This window comes from Muntiacus reevesi, chromosome 13, assembly GCF_963930625.1.
Source record: "Muntiacus reevesi chromosome 13, mMunRee1.1, whole genome shotgun sequence".
NCBI lineage: Eukaryota > Metazoa > Chordata > Mammalia > Artiodactyla > Cervidae > Muntiacus > Muntiacus reevesi.
The window spans coordinates 15,574,609-15,599,633 of NC_089261.1; the positions used below are offsets into that span (position 1 = coordinate 15,574,609).

A 25,025-nucleotide genomic window follows, 5' to 3' on the forward strand; every position below is an offset into this window, starting at 1 on the left:
TGTTACTCAAAATTCCTTTTTTTCCTTCCCCCACTTGTTTCCCACTCCCTTCTCCTTTGATTTGTGGTTGGGAAGGTTTTGTTTCAGTGTAAACTTGGATTTTTCACCTGGTTGCCAGGCTACAGAAGCCACCCCAATCGGGAGGCACATAAATGTTAAATTGTCCCCAGCCGCCTCTCGAGGCTGGGCCTGTCAAAACTCCAGTGTGTATACGGGTCACATGGAAGAACTGGTTAAAAATGCAGCAGTGGCAAAACTGAGTCCCCAGCGAGCACTAATGAGCAGGTGTGGGGAGAGGGCAAGGATTTGGCTTTTAAAACCAGTGGTCCCTGTGGTGGCAGGTGGTCCGGGAAACCCAGCACCTAAGTGTCAAATGGCAAACAGCAACAAGATGAGGCTGTTTTGAGTTTCAATAAGGAAAAAGGACTGGGACTTCCCTGGTGGTCCAGTGGTTAGGAATCTGCCTGACGTTGCAGGAGACACGGGTTCAATCCCTGTTCCAGGAAGATCCCACGTGCCATGGAGCAGCTAAGCCTGTGTGCCATGACTACTGAGCCTGTACTCTGGAGCCCTTGAGCCGCAACTGCTGAAGCCCACGTGCCCTAGAGCCCCGCGCTCTGCAACAAGAGAAGCCTCCACACCACAACTAGAGAGTAGTCCCTGCTCGCTGCAAATACAGAAAGCCCACACACAGCAAAGAAGACCTAGCACAGCAATAGATAAATAAATACGTATAGAAAAGCGATGAGAAAGTTGGAAGGAACCAGAGCTAGTTTACTCATGTATAGGACTATTCCGTTCTCTCCTATTCTATTCCATTCCATGCCGTTATGTTCTCTGTGTGTTGTATATATTAACTCATTTAATCCTATTGCAAGGCAATGAAGTCAAAATCATCACAATCTATTTTACAGTGAAGAAATGAAGGCACAGAGAGGTTAGGCAACTTATCTAAAGTTGCACAGCTCAGAAGTGGAGGAGCTGGGATTTGAACTGTGATAGTCTCTTAGCAGCACTGTGTCAACTGGAAAAAAAAAAAGGCACAATCTAAAAGATTGCCAGGAGAAATATCAATAACCTCAGATATGCAGATGACACCACCCTTATGGCAGAAAGTGAAGAAGAACTAAACAGCCTCTTGATGAAAGTGAAAGAGGAGAGTGGCTTAAAGTTCAACATTCAGAAAACTAAGATCATGGCATCTGGTCCCATCATTTCATGGCAAATAGATGGGGAAACAGTGGAAACAATGGCTGACTTTATTTTTTTGGGCTCCAAAATGACTGTAGATGGTGACTGCAGCCATGAAATTAAAAGACCCTTACTCCTTGGAAGGAAAGTTATGACCAACCTAGACAGCCTATTAAAAAGCAGAGACGTTACTTTGCCAACACAGGTCTGTCTAGTCAAGGCTATGGTTTTTCCAGTAGTCACGTATGGATGTGAGTTGGACTATAAAGAAAGCTGAGCACCGAAGAATTGATGCTTTTGAACTGTAGTGTTGGAGAAGACTCTTGAGGGTCCCTTGGACTGCAAGGAGATCTAACCAGTCCATCCTAAAGGAGATCAGTCCTGGGTGTTCATTGGATGGACTGATGTTGAAGCTGAAATTCCAATACTTTGGCCACTTGATGTGAAGAGCTGACTCATTTGAAAAGACCCTGATGCTGGGAAAGATTGAGGGCAGGAGGAGAAGGGGACGACAGAGGATGAGATGGTTGGATGGCATCACCGACTCGATGGACATGAGTTTGGGTAAACTCTGGGAGTTGGTGAAGGACAGGGAGGCCTGGCATGCTGCGATTCATGGGGTCGCAAAGAGTCGGACACGACTGAGCCACTGAACTGAACTGAAAAGTTAAGAATTATGTTTTATGTGGGACCTTGCTGAGAAGTCTAGCCTGGGAAAGGCAACATCTCAGATTGGTCTAAGGAACTGTTCCAGAGAAGAAAGACGTAGGGGTATGTAGGCATTTTTGCTGAAGACAAATGGACATGAAGTCAAACATCAAAAGATTACTGCTAGTCACACACATGCACAAAACCCAAGCCCTCTCAAGTTAATGATCTTAGTGGTGTTCTATGCATGAGAAGATGTAAGAGTCTAGGTGCATTGAAATTATTCCTTGAACATGTGTCTTTTAACTATCCAGGGCCAGTATCCTGTTTTTCTCCATCCTGACTCCCCATCTGGGTACACTGAGGGGGAGGAGTGGGTTGCCCAGTTGTTTACACAGGAATGGCAGGAACATTCTTTGTTAACTGAAATGGCAGGCAGTATTTTTTTTTTTTTTTGTCTGAAACCAGGTGGTGGTTAAAAATGCAGATTCTCAAGCTGAACGGTCTGGGCTCAAACTCCATTTCTAATACTTACTGGCTGTGTTGACTGGTTGAGCTGTTTTCGCCTTGAAAGTGAAAGTGTAAGTTACTCAGTCATGTTCAACTCTTTGTGAACTCATGGACTGCAGCCGCCAGCCAGGCTTCTCTCTCCATGGAATTCTCCAGGCAAGAATACTGGAGTGGGTAGCCATTCCCTTCTCCAGGGGACCTTCCTGACTCAGGGTTTGAACCTGGGCCTCCGGGTTCAATTGCAGGCAGAGTCTTTACCATTTGAGCCACCAGGAAAGCGCCAAGCTCTTGCCTTAGTTTCCCAAGTATTAAACTGTGGAGAGCAATGGTAACATGTCAGAGTATTCTGGTAAAGACTGGCATTTGATAACTGTTAGCCATTATTTTAATTCATTTCTGAAGGCCAGTGTGGATTGAGTGCTGACTTTCTGCTTCCTCGCTGATCAGCATCTCCTGTTTGAACTTGGCCCTGAGGCTCAGGGATGGGGCAGAAGAGTCAGGAATAGTGTGAAGGGTATCATTGTTGTTGGATAAATAACTTTGTAATTTACAAGGTTGAGTATCTAATAGCTTGTGCTTTGTGACTGGGAAATAGGTGTGAAGGTCAAACTGGCCACACCATCTAAATGGCCATGTTCAAAAGGGCTTGATAAAGGCCACCCTTCACTTGATCCTTTCATACTAGCCACTCTGTCAGGGTATTTGGGATCGCTTCTTTTCATCTGTCCTTTAAATGCTTTTTTTTTTTTTTTTTTGATGTGGACCATTTTTAAAGTCTTTACTGAATTTCTTACAATATTGTTTCCATCTTTTGGCTTTTTGGCCAAGAGGCATGAAGGATCTTAGCTCCCAGACTAGGGATTGAACCCACATCCCCTGCATTGGAAGGCAAAGTCTTAACCACTGGACTGCTGGGGATGTCCCCTTTTATTGCTTTGGAAGTCTCTTCCTTTTGGAATAGAGTCTGAAGTCAGCTGGGAATTAGGTTCAGGGAGAGAGGACTGAGGGAGAAGGCGGTACTCTCCCTTTGGGGTCCTTTCTAGGGATGCAGCTGTGATGGGGCAAAGGTGTTGGGAGGAGGGTGGACAGGACACTGAGAACTGCCCTCCAGATCCGTGTCAGGAGTCCACAGTTCTTCCTCTGGACCCTGAGAACGCCCTCCTGCCCTTGGGGGATGGCTTCAGCTGCAGAGCGCCAGGGCTTCTTGTCCTACACTGGGGACAGCCCTGCAAGGCCATCTTCAGAATTCCCAGCAGGGTTGGCAGAAGTTTCTGTTGAGACGTGGCAGCTCAGGTTCCCTCCCTGCCCCATCCCCACCCATCAGCCTCCTGCCACCTCTATCTCAGACTGGGCTTCTTGGGGGCACCCGGCCAGCCGCACGTAGTAAGCAAAAGACGTGAGAAATCTTAGACCAGCGAAACAAAAGGCCACAGTCAGTCGAGTTGAGTCCACTTTTTAATATTTTGACCATGATGCAAACAGGCATAAATAGACTTTTGTTGAATTTCATCAAATTAGAAGAGTGATACAGAAGAGCATGCGGCGAGCACAGCCTGGACAACCTTGCAGAGCGCGTTCTGGGAAGGTGCTGGAGCGCACGGGACACTTGGCGGCGTTAGCAGCATCGAGAGCTCAGAGGTAGGGGGAGTCCGAGTTTTCTGACGGTGCAGTGTGGTGAGAGGCAACGACACCCGCTCGGCCCACCTCCCTGGCTCCTCAGACCCCGAACAGAAACCCACCACCTGCCCAGTGACACAGGGCGACCCCCACCCACAAACCCGTCCTCCGGCGCTGCCTGGAAAACCACTGCTGAGCCCGGAGTGGGCCTTACAATCACAACGACAACATGAGAGCAAGGACAGGAGGGTGGAGGCGGGGTGGGGGTGGGCACAGGAGGGCACTGGGCCTCCGCGAGTCTTCATCCGAACTGGACGCCAAGGGCACAGCATCTTACTGAATCGGGGCTGCCTTCTTTCTGTCCTGGGAGGGAGTTGGTGAAACTGAAATTGTCCATTTCCTCTTGAAATCCTTTGAGTCTCCGTTAGGCAGCAGATAATGGAAGGAAAACCAGCGGGCTGAGAAATGCCTCGCTTATTCCAGGAGGTGGATGGTTAAGAAGGCCTGGGGCAGCTGGTAGAGAGTCTGTTGTCCTCAGGCTTCATCTGGCAAGGTCTGAAGACACAGTTGGTTGTCACAACTTTCGGGGAGGGTGGGTGGGTGGGTGGAGGCCAGGGATGCTGGTCAACATCCTACAAAGCCCTGGGCAGCCCCCCACCCAAAGAATTATCCAGCCCCAAATGCCAACAGTACTGAGGTTGACGGACTTTGGACTAGAGCCTCCGAGCATCTCCTAGGAGCCAAGTCTGGGCACTTAGATGTCCTGGGGCCAATTTCTAGAAGACTTTGGAAAGCTGTATCTTCAGGCAGATCTGTTCCCATCTGCCAGGGCCACCTGCTTAAGAACGGTCTCTGCTTGGGACCAGACACGCATGCCCTGCTTGCTCAGATATTCTAGGAAATAGCGAATTCAGAAACATGCCGAGGTATGTTTACTCCCAATCACCTCCCATGCACACGGCTCAGACAGTATTAATAGAGAACAGACCCCCAAATAGTTCCTGCTTTCCTGGCATGAGAGTTTACCTGAGTCCTTGCACCCGAGACATGTCAGCATGTTTGTGCCAACAGGCAGAGACTGGCAGGTGGACCAAGGTCCGGGAGGGTGTGGGAGAAAGGAGAGGCCAGGCTGCTGTTAGTCCGCCAAGGCTTCAGGTTTGTGGGCAAGGTTGAATCTACAGCCACTCAGATTCTTAGTCCCCCGTCCCTGCTTTTGGCCTTTCATTCTTGAGTCAAATGGCACACTCAGATGCAGGAGAGGGCTGGGAGAAGACAGGGAGTGTGGACAGGTCCCAAGGGAAGCCCAGATTAATATTTCTTTTTCCTTGTCTCTGGCAGGTGGTCTCAGATTAACGTGACTATTCAGAGGGTAAGGCAGGCACAGCGCCATGCTGGATATTGGTGGCAGGGGCGATGGACATATACAAGGAAACATGGCCAGCCTAAGATCTGAAGTCCATGCTTTTCCAAATGGCATGAATTTAAAGGGACCAGGGTCATAGCGGTCAGGGGTCCAGACATTGGCTTGCCGGTAATCATTCTGGCACCGTGATCTGGGTCAGAGAATCTTGCTTGTGGCAAACCTGACTTAGGGCAAAACCTGACCTCCTTTTGGAAGCCCCAAGCAGGTGGCTGCAAAGAGTGTGTTTGGCAAGAAATTCCTGTGTTCTCAGGCCGATGTCTGGTGGCCTGGGGTCAGTTCTCTTTCTGCCCATCTAGGCGTGGACCTTGGAAGGATCCAGCCTTTTGACTTGGGGGGAACCTGGCACTCCTGTCAGCTCTGAAAACTCGGTTCTCCTTGGAGCCTGTTTTTTCCTCCTGAGACCTGTTTCTCAGCCTAGAGGCAAGACTCTGGACTTCCCCTTTGTTCTCCTCGTTCACAACAGGTCGCAGTCCAGGTCCTGGTAATCCAACCCCTGGAATGTCTTTATCGCCACAATCTGCCCCCTTCCCTCATTCAAGTCTTGGGTTTCTGCAATAACTAGCCGATAGTTCAACAGGTCAGCAGTCCGTGCTCTACGCTGTAGCCAGAACATTCTTTTCCAAGCAAAACCCCCATCACCTCATCTTCCCCTTAAAAAAAAACCACTCCTAAGGACTCCGTGTTGCTTACCAAATAAAGTCAAAATCCCTTGACAAAATTCCATCTGTTCCCTGCCTGTCTCTGCTGTGTACCTCCATCTTCCTCAGCCTCCCAAAGCTGGGCTATGTCAGAAGCCAGACCTGCTCCATCCTGCATGCTCTCCATCCATGTATCACCCCCCCCGCCCCTGCCTCCACTGAACTCCTACATCCTGGCAATCTCGTTTCCCCAAACCTGCCAGGGGAATTCTGGCGATCGCTCAAACCCCAGACCTGCACATTGATTCTAAGACCTGCGTCTCTGCATCACAGATCCTAACCTTCTGTAATAGAGGAACTGTGTTTTGCTTGTACACTTGACTGTGCCTTCCAGATACTGGAGAGGTAAGACGACAGATTAAGTGAAACAAAATTCGATCACTTATCATGGGCCAAGTATGGTAACTGGGGCATTTTGTGGACATTATCTCATCTAGTCCACTTTGTGATAAAGGGGGACATATAGACTCAGAAGGATTAGGTCACCAGGTCAGGGCTGTCCACAGAAATGGTAGCAGAGTTACTGTTTGGACTCAGGACTGCTTTTAAAACTCCACTTTGGTGGGTCTGAAGCATTGCCCCCAAAGCAAAGACACCTGACTGTCTCACTCCGTAGAAGCCAAGGGGAAGCCTGTATCCTCTTTGGGAGGTTAAAGACTTCTGCTTCTTTTGCAGCACAACCATAGGTATAGGATTCACAATGACAACCAGAGAGCATGACTGTTCCACTTTCCTGTGGCAGGGGATTTCATGTCCCTCCAGGCCAAACTTCACTTTTGTTAAATGGAGTTGGAGCTACCGCTGGCCAGCTTGAGAGGTAGAGGGAAATAAGAGACCTGCAACTAGGGTGAAGCTCCCACCGGCCAAATCAAACACCCAGTCAACCCCATTTTTGCTCACCAATTGTTAACACCAAAATTTGCAGGCTGCTGGGACTGAACCCACAAGAGGGCAGTGTTTAGCTACTGTGGATCAGAGCTGAGCCTGAAATTGGGGCTCCACTCCTGCCTCTTGATGGCTCATTCATTACAGCGAGGCTTTGGGTATCAGAGATTCTGTCAAATAAGAGACACACATCAGACTAATCTCCTGTTCTCTAGCCAGGAGTTATGAATCAGCTTGTGTTGAGGGTTGAAAGGTACTTGCTGAAAAACCAAACCAATCGTTCTTGCGAAGAAAGATGAATCCTGGTGATATGATTATTTCTTTAGACTACCTGATAAAACAAGACGCTATTTTCCTCGGCCTGCCTGCTACTAGATGGGCAGGGCTATATGAGGAAGGTGCCTGGCATGGAATAAGTGCTCTTAAGTATTTACCTGGCGATGGAAAAGCATTCATGCATAAAACTTGATTTGGAAAGGGGAGCGCTGGTTCATTTCTCTGTGATGGGGGTCAGACACAGGAGTTCAGTCCCCCAGAAGCTAGTGACGTCTTAGGAGCTATCTCCAAAGGGCTCAAACGGCTGGAAAGAAAGCTGCTGGGAGGAGAGCTCCTAGCCAGGATCGTGTTTGCAGGAAAGAAAGGGTTTAGAATGGGCTTCCCTCCAGGTCAGAGAGGGTCAGCCGAGCATGCTGAGCGCTTGGTCTCTGTACCATGGAAGCCTGAGCGGGAGAAAATAGGATTAAAGGCAGGCAGGGTAATCAGAACTGGCATGAAGTCGAACTCTAAGCGCCAGGGATATGACACCAGCGGGGGCTGCCGGGAAGGGTGGAAAAAGGGAGACAGAGTTTGCTCTTTGTCTTTAAGGGCACCTCCTGGGGACACCTCTGGCATCCCAGATCTAAGGCCCTTCCAGAGAGGGCCAGGGCTCTCTCCCTTTGGCAGAGAAAGAAAGAAAGAAATGCTCATGTGCTGTATAGAAAGAAAAGGGCTAGCTTTCTGTAGGACAAGACAAAATGAAATAAGATGGAAGTTCCAAACTGGCTGGCTGCTTGCCTTTCAACCTTGGGGAAGGGGTTCCTGGGGGCAGCAGCTGTCTCTGGGCACTGCTCACCAATGACTTTAGCACGTAAGTGTAGAAGGGACCTTTCCATCCCATTTCCTCGGAGAAGGTGAACTCAGAAGGTTGTCTGCCTGGGAGAAATGGTACCCACCCTGATGCCTGCCAATGACTTTGCTGCCTGTTTTTTGATCTGAGTTGAGGATCATTTGTCAAGATGATCTTATCAGGTTAAAAACTGGGGGGAATCTCTTTTAGAAGACCAAAAGCATGAAGGCATGAAGGCAGGTCTCCCCACCCTGGCTGTAGAGGAAGCCGTGAGATGCCTCATGACAGATTCCCTCTCCAGCCTGATCTGCCTTCACTGGCTTCCATTACTTTATCCCCAGGGGTGAAACAGCAAGCCCCATGTGGGAGAATTAAAAAAAAACAAAACAGTGCTATTCTTCCTTGATATTGTTTCCAGTTTTCACAACTTTAAAGTTTGATCCATTCATACTTTTTAGCTTCATATCACTATGATTAGGGGAAATTAAGCAACAAGTAATGTTTCCAAAGTTACCCAGTGGCAAAGACAGGAAGACCCTTATTTCCAGCTCATTCCCTTGGACGATGTTGCTTAGGGTCTTGGGTGAGAGTGCCCAAGAGGGCCGATTAGGTGATCCTGGCTGGGGCGGGTGGGGCTGGGAAGTGGGTTTGCCCAATCCATCAGATGGGTTAATCTCCCAGTAAGAGGTCCACTAACTGGTGCCACTACCTAAATGCATCTAATGTCCCCTTTCACTAGAGATTTCCCCCTTGGTCATCAAATCCCACCTCCATGCTCTGACCCTTTACAGCCAGGAGAATTAGGATGCGTCCATGTGGTTCAGGTATGCTAGCACAGACCCTTAATTATGGATGTGTGAGGCTCCAGTACAGGTTAGGGCATATTTCTTGGCACCGAGGGTCTGGAGGTGACATGCTTGCACAGGCAAGAGGACAGAGGGAGACCCAGGCCCATCACGCTCGCGCGCACACACACACACACACACACACACACACACACACACACACACACGACCGGAACGTCATCATAAAAAAGGATCGGGTGGGATTCAAATGGCTGAAGGACTAGCTCAAAAAACTCTTCTGTCTGGTCCCTGCAGCCTCTCCAGGGCAAACCCCAGAAAACACCCTAACCTGAGCCCTGGCCATGTTCCAGTGGTTTCATGCACTGGTGATTTGCCCTTGTTGGAAAGAGAGAGAGAGAGGGAGACGGTTTTGTAAGAGCCACTGCGGACTATAAAGGCATTGCACTGCAGCACGAAAACTCAAGGGGAAAACCCAAGGGGGCCGGGAAACCACTGAGAGGCGAGAACCCAGGAGAGGAGGACCAGGGCACGGCGACAGGACGAGAGGCAGAGCGGGGCCACGTGGGGGTGCCCGAGGGCAAGGTTCAGCAGTGTCCGTGCTTACAAAACCTGCAGCCACCCCGGCCGAGTGCAATGGGGCGGCCACCCTGCCATCCGTCTGGGCAAGAGGGTCCAGTTAGGAGCTGAAAACCCTGTAGGAGGAGAAGTGGGGAGGGAGTTAGTGCCAGAGGAGCGAGGCTGCTCTGTTTCCTTAAAGAGACTCAGAGAAAGGCTCCTGAGTTCTGGACTTTGTCTCTTTCACTTCCTCGGCAGCCCCAGTGACTGGGACAGGCCCTGGCACCCAGGTGGGACTCATCTTGAGTGAACGAAGAATGAATCAATGAACAGATGAATGAGCCTGGCTCAGCCATACAATAAGACAGGATGAGCTGTGATCTTCAAGGCAATAATGTCAGCCTGTTAGACACCAAAGTATGTTTTCAAGACTGCCATGTTGTCATAAGGGGGAAAACAATGAGGAAGCTTATGAAATGGAGTGTGTGTGCCCTAGGCTACTGAAAACGAGGAAACTGAATTCCCACCTAATTTTAAGGGCACTTGGTGGTGGTTTCAAGGCAGACAATGCAGGGAGTGAGCTTATAATGAAGGGTGACGTGTCATGGCATTAATGTAAGGTTTGAAGAGTTATGCTCAATCCCAGTTGTGTGGTACCTCAGACCATTTCCAGCAATTTCTAGAGGACAAGTGGAATTGTCAAAATAATGGAGATTGGAATTTGCATCCATGAGAATGCTAGCAGCATTTGGGGGGTGAGGGAGGTAGTATAAACCCTAGGAGCAGTGAATAGGAACACAAATTTTGCAGTGGTGAGAGCCATCATTCAACTTGGAGGTGCCCCGGTGGAAGCTGACATCCATAGCCGGGGTTCCCAGACTTGAGGGGAACTCAGAATGCCCTGCAGGGGTGGTAAAAACGCCAACTGCTCAGTGCCCTGACCCCAGAGATTCAGATTCAGCAGGGCTGGGGCAGCCTGGGAATTTGCATTTGTAACACATTCCCAGGAGATGCTGATGCTGCTGGTCTGGGGCCCCAGTGTGGGAAAGCCATGGTCAGTGGAGTCAGACGTCTCTGTCTGTTAGGGCTCTGCCCACCCCTCACCCTTGGGAAGAAGCCAGCTTACTCATCGGTGTCTTTTTTGCTCTCCTCAATGAAGGCAATGGATTCAGATCTAAGGCGGTTGGTCACTTCATATGTGCGCAGGGTGACCCCGAAAATATCCTCATGGTAGCGGTTGTCATCCTAGGGAACAGAAACAACCAGGAGTCAGACTTCAAACGCCAGCTGAGGGCATGGAGAAGGGCGGACACACGGACACCCTGGAATGGAATATCCGTGAAGAAGACGGCTCCTTAAGATACCGGGTGTAGGGAGTTCCCTGGCGGTTCAGTGGTTAGGACTCGGTGCTTTCCTTGGAGTGGCCTGGGTTCATCCCTGGTCAGAGAACTAAGGTTTGGCAAGCCCTGTGGCATAGCCAAAAAAGAAAGAAAGAAAGAAAGAAAGAAAAAAGAAATGAGTTGTAATTCAGGGCCCCCTGGAGGCTCCTCTGGTCTCCAAGACCGTGTTTCAGCAAGAGCCTCTGCCCTATAGGGCATCGGGGTCTCTCTAAGCCCAGCTGGCAACAAACACTTTTGTTCCCATCCAGAAAGAGTCCTGCTGCTTTGTGGGTGCTAAGGACAGAAAAGCTGAGTGGGTCCAGGGGAAACTTCAGCTCATTTCCCCATTTCCTCCCTCCTCCTTGTTCCCAGTTAAGATCTGGGGCACGGCTGGGTTTAGTGTGAAACATCCCCATCAGTAGAGACCAGCAGAGACGGAAGGAAGGACAAAGTGCCCACTTAGCTCTCAGGGAACACCACGGTTGCCAAAGTGGAGGCTTCTCCGGACATAGTTTATCTGACGATGAGTATCTTAGCTCAGCTTTGCCCAGAAACAAAGAAACAAGAAAACTCGAGAAACACCATGAGTGAGGATGAACTTGGGGCATCCAAGGGTTTCTGGAGCCACTGGAGCTCCTTCGGCAGAACTGAGGGATGGGCGTTAAGGGGATCCCAGAGGGCAGTGTCGCTGAGAATTAAAAAGGGGGTAATGCCCCCCCACCCTCACTGAGGAAAGGCGGTGTTTGGGGAACACGCATTGAGCAGAGTTAACTTCTTTCTGGCATCCACGGTCCCAAAGGTTTTGAAGAAATTTGCCCATCTGTAGAGTGGATTCATTTTAAGTTGGGGTGGTTTTCCGACCTTCTTCTGCAGAATCTATGAAAATGTGTCCCAAGGACTTAGAGCAAAGAGACAGAGTGGTAGGGGACTCTGAAGCTCTCCAGAGTGCTCTGGCATTTCTACTGGGAAGCTCTTATTGTTTTAACCTAGTAGGGGTTTAGTATCAAAGTTAGAGCAAGGGTTTCTTCTACAAAAATGTTTGACTGCTGCTTATTTAGGGAAGCAGGGAGAACGGGGTCACCTTTGGAACTTTGTGGAGGCCTGTGGCTCAGTTTACTCTATTTGGGGCAGTTGACCACAGAGCTGGGACTTTGCTTCCTGAGTTGCTACTAGCCTTTCTGCAAACTAGGAAAAGACACCCCTCCTTCGGGGGGTGGGGAACACAGTTCCATGCCAAGGCGTGCTGCTTGGGAAGCCAAGCCTGGTGGTGACTTTCATCCCCTACTTGCCCGCTTTGGACAAACCCTTTTGTGCAGTGGCCAACCTGCACGACTGCCCAGGGCAGTCCTGCAGCTTGGTTCTGGGGACAGGAATGGTTGGGTTAGGACCGTTTCTGTCTAACTACTAGTGGTCCACCCGCTTTGTCATTGTCATACATCACAGCTCTCTATTCTATTTAATATATGCACTGCATGCCCAGCTATCTTTCCTTCTCTCTCTTCTATGGTTTGGGATCACCTGCATCCTCTACCCCCAGTCATAAATGGGAAGATGGGAGCAGGGATGTCATCATGGGTCCCCCGAGTCACTGAGACAGGTAAGACGAGGAAGAGGAGACAGGAAGTCAGAAAAGGGCTCCCAGGAGCCAGTCCATCACTCACCCTCAGCCTGCTGATGAACACGCCAGCATCCTCCACCGAGAGCTTGCCCTTCTGGGTCATGATGCGCTGGATGGCTTTGAGAACATCGGCTGCCATGGTGACATCCCCGCACACGTAGATGTGGCCCCCTTGCTCCTTCAGGGCTCGGTACACGGGTTCTGCCAGCTGCTCTTGTAGGATATCTTGCACGTACTTCTGCGGGATGGGTGGGGGGGGGGCGGGGAGTGGGAGCACTGGTGAGGAGGAGCCAGGCTGTGTAGCTCACCCCCCTCTCCCCCCCACCACCCTGGGAACAGACCCTGACCCAGGGGCTTGGGGGCAGGTCTATGTTTTGTGCAGCGATGCAGGGGACTGGGAAGAATGAAGCAGGGGAGGAGGCAACGTCAGTCTGAGAGAGTGATGAGGAGTTTCTCTGCTCTACAGCTCACCTCTGCTGAGGACCCTCGAGGGAGCCATGCCGCCCACGCCCCAGAGCTGTCCCCTGAAGGCGTACGAGTGGGGTGTTCTCTACCAGCTCCTCTCTCCCGTGGCCAGTGGTCACCCCGGGGGTGTTTACACCTGTGCACCCTGAGGTGTGGGGCTGGTACTGCAGGCATCCTACGCCCGGGTGCCGGAGAAGCCCCAGACAGACAGCAGGACATAGGGGAGGGGCTCACAGGTGACACCTGAGCAAAGCCAGCTGCTGTGGGAATTGCTGGAATAAATGGTGGGTTAAGGAAATATCGGGTGGGCACAAGGGGTGTCCAGTGCAGCCTCTAGGGAATTTGTCTGGGTTGTTCAGGAAACTTCCCCCAGGTGAGCCTGGCATTCAGCTGGTACTTTCAGGCATGACCATACCAGCTGCTGAAACACTGATGAACTCTCATGCCAGGGGTCCAGTAGCTGCTCCAGCAACCGGACCCTTAAGGACCCCCTTCCCCGACTGTCCTGGGTTCTTTCCTGGGATGCCCCTGGGGTCCAGTTGAAGTTCCCTAAGATCCAGCAGGGATGTGCCCCTGTCTTGTAGCCCATGTCCATTCTGACTTGGAGTGCCTCTTATGGGCTGTTTAATTTTTTTTGGTGGGGGGAGGTGCTGTTTAACTTAAAAATTTTTTTTATTTAATTAATTTATTTTAAAAATTTATTTTTTGGCCCTGAGGCATGTGGGATCTTAGTTCCCTGATCAGGGATTGAACCTGTGTCCCGTGCATTGGAAGCAAGGAGTCTTAACTACTGGACCACCAGATAAGTCCCTTTTAATTCATTTTATAAATATTTTTATTGTGATAAAGTGCACATAATGTAAAATGCAGGTGTGTTTTACAATGTGCAGCCCAACGCAGTGGGATTGAGCACATTCATGGTATTGAGCAACCACCCCTTCTATCTAGGTCCACAACCTTTCCACCTGCCTCACAAGGACACCCTGTACCCATTAACTGTCAATCCTCACTCCTCCCTTCCCACCGCCCCTGGAGACCACAAACCAGCCTTCTGTCTCTATGGATCTAGCTGTTCTGGATAATTCATGTAAGTGGCATGATAGAGTACAGGCTGTTAAATATTTTAGGTTGAATGTTTATGCTCCAAGCTTCCTGAAGTTCAGAGCAGAGAGAGAATTCAGAAGGGGTGAGGGTATTTTGGGAGCAGGGTGTGCGTGTGTGGATGGGCACATGTGTGTGATGGGCTGGGCTTACCTTTGGTTTATCTGGCTCCCGGGAGTAGGCCGTGTACAGTTCTCTGAAGACCCCCTTGCTCTTGGCCTGCAGGGTCTCCTCCCTGTAGATGTGGTCTATCTTGGACTGCCGGCACCCGAAGACCAGGACCATGGGGCAGGGGCTCATTCCTGGGGGCCGGGGAGATCTCCTGTCAGCTCTGATGCCTGATGTAGGGGTGCCAGGGTGCTGGGAACCTTAGCACATGCGACACTGGGGTAGGGGGTATGTGTTCTGTCTCTCCCTCACACACACATGCACACACTAAGGGAAGTAGGTCAAGCATGTTCAGACTTCAGCAGACCTCTTTTCTCTGGGTCTCAGTTGTTCCTCTGTCCCTCCCCAGCACTGGTAGCACAAAACCCCCAGACTTGGAAGCTAGACTGCTTGGGTTAAAATCCCAGCTCTGTGTGATGCTGAGGAATTAACTTTCTATGTCTCTGTGTCCCCATGTGAAAAATGGAAGCAATAACAGCATCTAACCTCATAGGGTTATTTTAAGAAGTAAATGTACATTAGACCCCTGCCCAGTACATAGTGAAGTCCCTTGGTATCCCAGGGGGTCACTTCCAGGACCCACCCCGATACCAAAATCCATTGATGCTCAAGTGCTATAGTTGGTCCCCTGAACCCGCTGGTTCTACATCCATGGGCTCTCAACTGACCTTGGATGGTACATATGTATTTATATGAAAAAAAATTTTATATAAGTTGACCCACGCAATTCCCATGTCAGTCAACGGTCAACTGTACTTTGTAAATGTATGTTTGCTATTCCACTAGAATGACAATTCCACTGGGGCAAGAGAGAGAGAGAGTGTGTATGTGTATGTGTTTCCAGTTGTTTCTGTCTTGTTCATTGCTACACCTCTAGCACCTACAATAGTGTTTGGCATCCATGAGATGCTCAGTAAATCTCCGTTTAATGCATGGCAGAACTGTGTTTTTTTTTCTCCCTCTCTCCTCCCAAAGCTGATCTGTTGTGTTTCTTGCACAGCAAACCCTGCACTTCAATAACCGCCTTTGCAACAATCCCAGAAACACACATCCATTGGATAAGGTTTAATGCATACCCCTTCTAGGACTGCTTACATTTTAAGATGGGGTTCCTATCTTAATAGTCCAAGAAATGTCTTCTGGGGATGGGCTTTCAGGCCTTGCAACAAGCTGTGTGGATGACTTGTTTGGATGGGTCCTTTGAGTTGCACCATAAACTTCGCCTGTGGGTCTGATTGCTACAGTATTCCCTGTCCCTCCCCAGGCAGTGATGCAAAGGAGACAGAACAGCATCATGCCTCCTGGCTGCTAGGATACAGGCGGCCCTCCGAGGATCCAGGGGGAGGAAGCCATGTACTTGCTGGACCACAACCCACCTTTGTGTTGGATATCAAATTGCCGCTGCTGCCAGAAGCTTCGGAAGGGGGCGATACCAGTGCCTGGGCCAACCAGGATACAGGGCACTTGGGGATTTTGGGGCAGGTGGAAGCTGGGCGCTCTGGACAAGGAAGGGAGAGTCAGGAGGCTGGCTGAGTTCAAATCTGATCAAGAACTGTTGGATCTCGATCCAACAGTTCTTGATCAGATTTGAGCTCAGCAACAGCACTGTGAAACAATTATCCTCCAATAAAAAAATTAAAAAAAAAAAAAAGAAAAACCCTGTCAGATCTTAGGTAAACCAGATGGCCGATCTGGGTAGAAATACAATGCGACTTAAAGCTCTTCAGTGTGGGTCAGGTGGCCCTTTTCATGGTTGGGAGGTCCCATAAATTTTGGGAATTTCCCCAAACAGGAGACCCTCAGGATCTGCCCATCGCTCCACTTTCTAATTATCCACATTGCTGAGCTAAGCCACAAAAAGGAGTGGGATGGATCAAATGCAGGGCTTGCCTACCTCAGCCCTCCTGACATTGGGGGCTGCACAATTCTCTGTATACAGTCCCACCACCAAGAAGGGAGGGCTGTCCTGTGCATTGTAGGATACTGACTGGTACCCAGGACTCTATCTATTAGATGCCAGGAGAACCCTCCAGCTGTGATAGCCAAAAATATCTCCAGACTCTGCCAAGGGCCCCTGGGGGCAAAATCACCCTTGGCTAAGAACCACTGAATTAACCATCTATGAGATTTTCCAAATCTGGGAGCTGCAAATGTCAGTGTACAAAAGAATCACGTGGAGATGTTCAAAGTGGGTGTAGATTGCTGGCAATGTAGTAAGTCGAGGCTTAGGACTCAGTATTTTTGAAGCACCCCAGGGGATTCTGGTGCTGGTGGTATGTGGACCATACCATGACCATTCTACCCTTCACAGCTGAGAAAAATGACTATCCAAGTCCACAGTTTAGGTAGGGAAGTTATCAGCTGACAAAGCAGGTAAGTACAGAAGGCCTAAGCTCAAGCATATCAATGATTTTTTTAATTTTTATGTTTTTAAGGCTATATATATATTTTTTGATTGACTGATTGTGGTAGGAACACTTAACATGAAACCAATCCTTGTAACATGTTTTCTGGTGCATAATACAATACTGTTAACTGTGGGCAGAAATATCCTTTAAAGCTGAGTTTGGAAGGGGAAGGTGGTTGACAGGGAGGGTGGTTAAATCTTCCTGGTCTCTAAGAAACTGGGAACACATGGGGTGGCCAGCCGGCTTCAGGTAGAAATTTCACTGGCCTGCAAATTCCCTGAAGGCTGAAACTGCATTTGCCTGGCTGTCTATGGCAGCCCCAACTAGCACAGGACATGCACTTGATAAATATTTGTTGCATTGACCTGAATCTGACCAGAGGACTTGCTTAGTTCCTGCTATGTTGCTCTGTCCCAGTGAGCCTGTTGCCTAACAGCTGGGAGTGATGCTGAATGTTGATCTCAGTCCTGCCTGACTCGGCCACCTCTCTAGAACCCTTCCAGCTGGTCCACCGGCCCCACCCACCCCATCTCAGGACCTCAGGATGCAGATTCGGGATGGCTGCTTCTTTCTTTTCATTTGCCACTCACCCTCTCACGAAACAGGGCACCACTTCGTCAGCCTGGATCCGGTTGAGCCAGGAGGAGCACACGCCGTGGTGAATTGGTCCTTCTCCATCTAACAGGATAACCGAGGTGATCTGGCTCATCTACTGTCCCTCACGCTCCCCCATCCCCGGCCTCCCCATCCTCCCGCACAGGAGGCCCACAGCCCCGATGCTAAGTTTCTGTCTTGGGGTTCCCTGTCTGGATCCCTTGTTCTGATGGTGAAGAGGAAATGGTAAAGCTGGGGTGGGCCCGTGGCTGTGAAACTGTTGGGTGGGGGTGGGTTGGATTCCAATCCTGTCCACTGCAAGGGCCTGCCAGGACCCCGGTCTCAGCGGTCTCTCAGGCACCGCACACTTTTTTTCTTTTGGCTGTGCCTTGTGGCTTGCAGGATCTCAGTTCCCTGACCAGGGAGTGAACCCGGGCCCCAGCAGTGAAAGCCCACAGTCCCAACCATGGGACCGCCAGGGAATTCCCAGGCACCATGCATTTTCACCTCTTTACCAAGGATGGAAAACACAGGCACAGAGGTCATGCTATCTGGCTGCCCTCCAACCAGCTGGGTGTCATGGAGCACAGAGCTCCCCCTCCAAGGAAAGAGGGAGTAGTGGTTTGTTCCAGTTGCTACCTTGGGGGTACACAGTGGGGCAAAGGGAGTAAAAGGGGGTCTTGGGCTTTGGGAGCAGAGGCTTCCAAATGCACAGCTCACTTCTTCCCTAACTCTGCACAGAGATGGCTCTGCCTAAGGGGACAGTTTGCTGCATTGGTTCTTCTCCCAGTTTTCCTGACCTTGGAGGGGGGTGGGTCTCCTCCCCGGGGTTTGGGTCTTGAAAGAGGTTTAGGCAGATGTCCAGGGGCCCCTGGAAGTGGGGTGGGAAATGCAAAGCCGGGGGATCTCCCAGTGCCTCTGCCCACCTCGGGTGCGGTAGGAGACGATGGCCACGGTGAGGTGCACCTCGTCGGGGTACATGTCTGGAGAGGAGCTGATGGAATAGTAGCGAGGCTGCAGCAGCGATAGCTGGGTCAGGAGCAGGGTGGAGGGCATCTGGATGGACGGGAACTCCTCCAGCACCTCCACGATGTTGGGGTTCTTGCCCCATTTCCACTCCTCATACTCCTGCAGACCCTGCACCATGGATAGGGACAGAAGGGAACCTGCAGCCAGACCCTGGAGTGAACTTTCAAGGCAGGCTCACGCGCGGAGGTTCAGGGAAGAAGGGAAATTAAAAAATAGTCATGAGAGGAGCCAAGATGGCGGAGGAATAGGACGGGGAGACCACTTTTTCCCCTACAAATTTATCGAAAGAACAATTGAACGCAGAGCAAACTTCACGAAACAACTTCTGATCGCTAGCTGAGGTCATCAGGCGCCCAGAAAAGCAGCCCATTGTCTTCGAAAGGAGGTAGGACAAAATATAAAAGATAAAAAGAGAGACAAAAGAGCTAAGGACGGAGATCCGTCCCAGGAAGGGAGTCTTAATAGAGGAAGTTTCCAAACACCAGGAAACCCTCGCACTGGCGGGTCTGGGGGAAGTTTTTGAATCTTGGAGGGCAACCAGACTGGGAGGGTAAGAATAAATAAAACCCACAGATTACGTTCCTAAAAGCAACTCCCAGCAGCAAAGTACCCCAGACGCCCGCATCCGCCACCAGCAAGTGTGGGTGGAACGGAGAGGAGCGGGCGGCATTGCTTAGGGTAAGGACCGGGCCTGAGTGCCCTGAGGACGATCGGAGGGAGCTTTTGTGAGTTACCAACTTCAACTGTGCGACAGCAAAAGAGAGAGAGAGAAAATTAACCAGCCCGAACACACTGCCGGCCGTTAGTAGAACAAAGGGTCTGAGCAAGTCCAGTGAAGAGCTTGCAGGCTGCAGACCGGCCCAGCCCCGCCGGAGGCAGAAGGCAGGGGGGAGGGGAAAGGGGCAGGCTCAGCCCCAAAGATCGCATCCCCCACCGCACTGCAAACAGGCCTCCAGTTTCTAATCAAAGACCTTCTGAGATTCTGGAGGGTCGACATCCGCCGGGAGGGTCGCGGCAAGACACAGGGCGCAGGCACCCGACCGGCGCAAGCAGGGACTGGGGCTGGGGACGCGGAGGGCAGAAGGTGCACGCACCCGACCGGCGCGGGCGGAAACTGAGGCTGGGATCGCGCAGGGAGAAGGCTGCCGCACCTGGGGAGAGTGCGCCCATCAAACTCCTGGCTGCCTAAGCCGCTTGGACGGGGAAGGCACAAAAAGCAGGCGCAGCCACGTCCGCGCTTTTGTGGAACACCCGAGGGGTGGAACCGCGCGCAGCGCAGGGCACGCTCCATATAGAGCAGCCGGGAGCCTGAGCAGTGTAGACCGGGAAAGCAGTGCCGGTCCCTCCCCACAGCGCGACGGAACTAGCAACCTGAATAAGAGACCACCTCCACCCGCCTGTGTCAGGGCGGAAATTAGGCACTGAAGAGCCTGGCAAACAGAAGCCAAATAAACAAAGGGAACGCTTCAGAAGGGACCGATGCAACAGATTAAAATCCCTGTAGGTAACGCCGACTACACCGGAAAGGGCCTATAGATATCGCGAAGTGTAAGCAGGAACGAGGAGCTATCTGAAACTGAGCCGAACCCACACTGACCGCAACAGCTCCAGAGAAATTCCTAGATATATTTTTACTTTTAATTAAAAAAAATTCTTTTTTCTTTTTTCTCTTTTATTTCTTTTAAATTCCCTATTACTCCCCCATTACTCCTTAACATTCATTTTCATAGATTTGTATGATTTTTTTAATTAGGAAAATTTTTTTCTTGTTTTTTTTTTTCCTTTTTTTCTTCTTTTTTCTTTTTCTCTTATTTCCTTTTAAAGTCCTCTATTACTCCTCTACTACTCCTTAATTTTCATTTTCATTACACTATAACCTTGCAAAAAAAGAAAAGAGAGAAGCCCTATTTTTAAACTGAACTTCATATATTTTTCCAAAATTTTTTGTGTGTTTTTGTTTTTGTTTTTAATATTGTATTTTTAAGAGTCTAACCTCTACTCTAGATTTTTAATCATTGTTTTTCAGTATATGATATAAATCGTGGACATTTAAGAATCCAATATTCAGTTCCCATTTTTATTCAGGAGTGTGTTGATTACTCTCTCCCAGTCTTGACTCTCCATTTTCTACCTCAGAACACCTCTATTTCCTCCTTTCCCCTTCTCTTCCCAATCCAATTCTGTGAATCTTTGTGGGTGTCTGGGCTATGGAGAACACTCTAGGAACAGACAACTGCGTAGATCTGTCTCTCTCCTCTCAAGTCCCCCTTTTTCTCCTCCTGCTCATCTCTATCCCCCTCCTCCCTCTCCTCTTCTTCATGTAACTCTGTGAATCTCTCTGGGTGTCCCTCATGGGGGAGAATCTTTTCACCATTAACCTAGAAGTTTTATTATCAGTGCTGTATAGTTGGAGAAGTCTTGAGACTACTGGAAGAATAAAACTGAAATCCAGAGGCAGGAGACTTAAGCCCCAAACCTGATAACATCAGAAAACTCCTGACTACATGGAACATTAAGTAATAAGAGACCGTCCAAAAGCCTCCATACCTACACTGAAACCAACCACCACCCAAGAGCCAATAAGTTTTAGAGCAAGACATACCACGCAAATTCTCCAGCAACGCAGGAACATAGCCCTGAACGTCAACATACAGGCTGCCCAAGGTCACACCTAACACATAGACTCATCTCAAAACTCATTTCTGAGCACTCCATTGCACTCCAGAGAGAAGAAATCTAGTTCCACGCACCAGAACACCGACGCAAGCTTCCCTAACCAGGAAACCTTGACAAGCCAATCGTTCAACCCCACCCACTGGGTAAAACCTCCACAATAAAAAGGAACCACAGACCTCCAGAATACAGAAAGCCCACTCCAGACACAGCAATCTAAACAAGATGAAAAGGCAGAGAAATACCCAACAGGTAAAGGAACATGAAAAATGCCCACCAAGTCAAACAAAGGAGGAGGAGATAGGGAATCTACCTGAAAAAGAATTTAGAAGAATGATAATAAAAATGATCCAAAATCTTGAAAACAAAATGGAGTTACAGATAAATAGCCTGGAGACAAAGATTGAGAAGATGCAAGAAATGTTTAATAAAGACCTAGAAGAAATAAAAAAGAGTCAATTAAAAATGAATAATGCAATAAGTGAGATCAAAAACACTCTGGAGGGAACCAAGAGTAGAATAATGGAGACAGAAGATAGGATAAGTGAGGTAGAAGATAAAATGGTGGAAATAAATGAAGCAGAGAGGAAAAAAGAAAAAAGAATCAAAAGAAATGAAGACAACCTCAGGGACCTCTGGGACAATGTGAAACGCCCCAACATTCGAATCATAGGAGTCCCAGAAGAAGAAGACAAAAAGAAAGGCCATGAGAAAATACTCGAGGAGATAATAGCTGAAAACTTCCCTAAAATGGGGAAGGAAATAGCCACCCCAGTCCAAGAAACCCAGAGAGTCCCAAACAGGATAAACCCAAGGTGAAACACCCCAAGACATATATTAATCAAACTAACAAAGATCAAACACAAAGAACAAATATTAAAAGCAGCAAGGGAGAAACAACAAATAACACACAAAGGGATTCCCATAAGGATAACAGCTGATCTATCAATAGAAACCCTCCAGGCCAGAAGGGAATGGCAGGACATACTTAAAGTAATGAAAGAGAATAACCTACAACCTAGATTACTGTACCCAGCAAGGATCTCATTCAGATATGAAGGGGAATTCAAAAGCTTTACAGACAAGCAAAAGATGAGACAATCCAGCACCACCAAACCAGCTCTTCAACAAATGCTAAAGGATCTTCTCTAGACAGGAAGTGCAGAAAGGTTGTATAAACATGAACCCAAAACAACAAAGTAAATGGCAACGGGACCACACCTATCAGTAACTACCTTAAATGTAAATGGGTTGAATGCCCCAACCAAAAGATAAAGATTGGCTGAATGGATACAAAAACAAGACCCCTATAGATGCTGTCTACAAGAGACCCACCTCAAAACAAGAGACACATACAGACTAAAAGTGAAGGGCTGGAAAAAATATTTCACGCAAACGGAGAACAAAAGAAAGCAGGAGTCGCAATACTCATATCAGATAAAATTGACTTTCAAATAAAGGATGTGAAAAGAGACAAAGAAGGACACTACATAATGATCAAAGGATCAATCCAAGAAGAAGATATAACAATTATATATGCACCCAACATAGGAGCACCGCAATATGTGCGGCAAACGCTAACAAGTATGAAAGAGGAAATTAATAGTAACACAATAATAGTGGGAGACTTTAATACCCCACTCACAACTATGGATAGATCAACTAAACAGAAAATAAACAAGGAAACACAAACCTTAAATGACACAATGGACCGGCAAGACCTAATTGATATCTATAGGACATTTCACCCCAAAACAATCAACTTCACCTTTTTCTCAAATGCACACAGAACCTTCTCCAGAATAGATCACATCCTGGGCCATAAATCTGGTCTTGGAAAATTCAAAAAAACTGAAATCATTCCAGTCATCTTTTCTGACCACAGGGCAGTAAGATTAGATCTCAATTACAGGAAAAAAATTGTTAAAAATTCAAACATATGGAGGCTAAATAACACGCTTCTGAATAACCAGCAAATCATAGAAGAAATCAAAAAAGAAATCAAAATATGTATAGAAATGAATGAAAATGAAAACACAACAACCCAAAACCTATGGGACATTGTAAAAGCAGTGCTAAGGGGAAGGTTCATAGCATTACAGGCTTACATCAAGAAACAAGAAAAAAGCCAAATAAATAACCTAACTCTACACTTAAAGCAATTAGAGAAGGAAGAAATGAAGAACCCCAGGGTTAGCAGAAGGAAAGAAATCTTAAAAATTAGGGCAGAAATAAATGCAAAAGAAACTAAAGAGACCATAGCAAAAATAAACAAAGCTAAAAGCTGGTTTTTTGAAAAAATAAACAAAATTGACAAACCATTAGCAAGACTCATTAAGAAACAGAGAAGAACCAAATTAACAAAATTAGAAATGAAAAGGGTGAGATCACAACAGACAACACTGAAATACAAAGCATCATAAGAGACTACTACCAGCAGCTCTATGCCAATAAAATGGACAACTTGGATGAAATGGACAAATTCTTAGAAAAGTATAACTTTCCAAAACTGAACCAGGAAGAAATAGAAGATCTTAACAGACCCATCACAGGCAAGGAAATCGAAACTGTAATCAAAAATCTTCCAGCAAACAAAAGCCCAGGACCAGATGGCTTCACAGCTGAATTCCACCAAAAATTTAGAGAAGAACTAACACCTATCTTACTCAAACTCTTCTAGAAAATTGCAGATGAAGGTAAACTTCCAAACTCATTCTATGAGGCCACCATCACCCTAATTCCAAAACCAGACAAAGATGCCACAAAAAAAGAAAACTACAGGCCAATATCACTGATGAACATAGATGCAAAAATCCTTAACAACATTCTAGCAAACAGAATCCAACAACATATTAAAAAAAATCATACACCATGATCAAGTGGGCTTTATCCCAGGAATGCAAGGATTCTTTAATATCCGCAAATCAATCAACATAATACACCACATTAACAAATTGGAAGATAAAAACCATATGATTATCTCAATAGATGCAGAGAAAGCCTTTGACAAAATTCAACACTCATTTATGATTAAAATTCTCCAGAAAGCAGGAATAGAAGGAACATACCTCAACATAATGAAAGCTATATATGACAAACCCACAGCAAGCATCACCCTCAATGGTGAAAAATTGAAAGCATTTCCCCTGAAATCAGGAACAAGACAAGGGTGCCCACTCTCACCTCTACTATTCAACATAGTGTTGGAAGTTTTGGCCACAGCAATCAGAGCAGAAAAAGAAGTAAAAGGAATCCAGATAGGAAAAGAAGAAGTGAAACTCTTGCTGTTTGCAGATGACATGATCCTCTACATAGAAAACCCTAAAGACTCTACCAGAAAATTACTAGAGTTAATCAACGAATATAGTAAAGTTGCAGGATATAAAATTAACACACAGAAATCCCTTGCATTCTTATACACTAACAATGAAAAAACATAAAAAGAAATTAAGGAAACAATACCATTCACCATTGCAACAAAAAGAATAAAATACTTAGGAGTATATCTACCTAAAGAAACAAAAGACCTATACATAGAAAACTATAAAACACTCATGAAAGAAATCAAAGAGGACACAAACAGATGGAGAAACATACTGTGTTCATGGATTGGAAGAATCAATATTGTCAACATGGCTATTCTACCCAAAGCAATCTATAGATTCAATGCAATCCCTATCAAGCTACCAATGGTATTTTTCACAGAACTAGAACAAATAATTTCACAATTTGTATGGAAATACAAAAAACCTCGAATAGCCAAAGTAATCTTGAGAAAGAAGAATGGAACTGGAGGAATCAACCTGCCTGACTTCAGACTCTACTACAAAGCCACAGTCATCAAGACAGTATGGTACTGGCACAAAGACAGAAATATAGATCAATGGAACAGAATAGAAAGCCCAGAGATAAATCCATGAACCTATGGACACCTTATCTTTGACAAAGGAGGCAAGGATATACAATGGAAAAAAGACAACCTCTTTAACAAGTGGTGCTGGGAAAACTGGTCAACCACTTGTAAAAGAATGAAACTAGAGCACTTTCTAATACCATATACAAAAATAAGCTCAAAATGGATTAAAGATCTAAATGTAAGACCAGAAGCTATAAAACTCCTAGAGGAGAACATAGGCAAAACACTCTCCGACA

At 47.7% G+C, this 25,025-nt stretch overlaps 1 protein-coding gene across 1 annotated transcript in view; it reads right to left on the bottom strand.

Moving 5' to 3' along the window:
* Positions 1–3,791: 3,791 nt before the first annotated feature.
* NOS1 (nitric oxide synthase 1) overlaps positions 3,792–25,025 on the bottom strand; it is a 197,391-nt gene continuing 176,157 nt past the window's right edge. The window contains exons 24-30 of the mRNA XM_065904325.1: positions 18,098–18,308; positions 17,168–17,255; positions 15,546–15,667; positions 14,155–14,303; positions 12,479–12,673; positions 10,565–10,683; positions 3,792–9,575 (exon numbers count right to left, since the gene is read on the bottom strand). Of these exons, the coding sequence (XP_065760397.1) occupies positions 9,560–9,575; positions 10,565–10,683; positions 12,479–12,673; positions 14,155–14,303; positions 15,546–15,667; positions 17,168–17,255; positions 18,098–18,308 (900 nt within the window). The 3' untranslated portion in view covers positions 3,792–9,559. The remainder of the gene's footprint in view (positions 9,576–10,564; positions 10,684–12,478; positions 12,674–14,154; positions 14,304–15,545; positions 15,668–17,167; positions 17,256–18,097; positions 18,309–25,025) is intronic.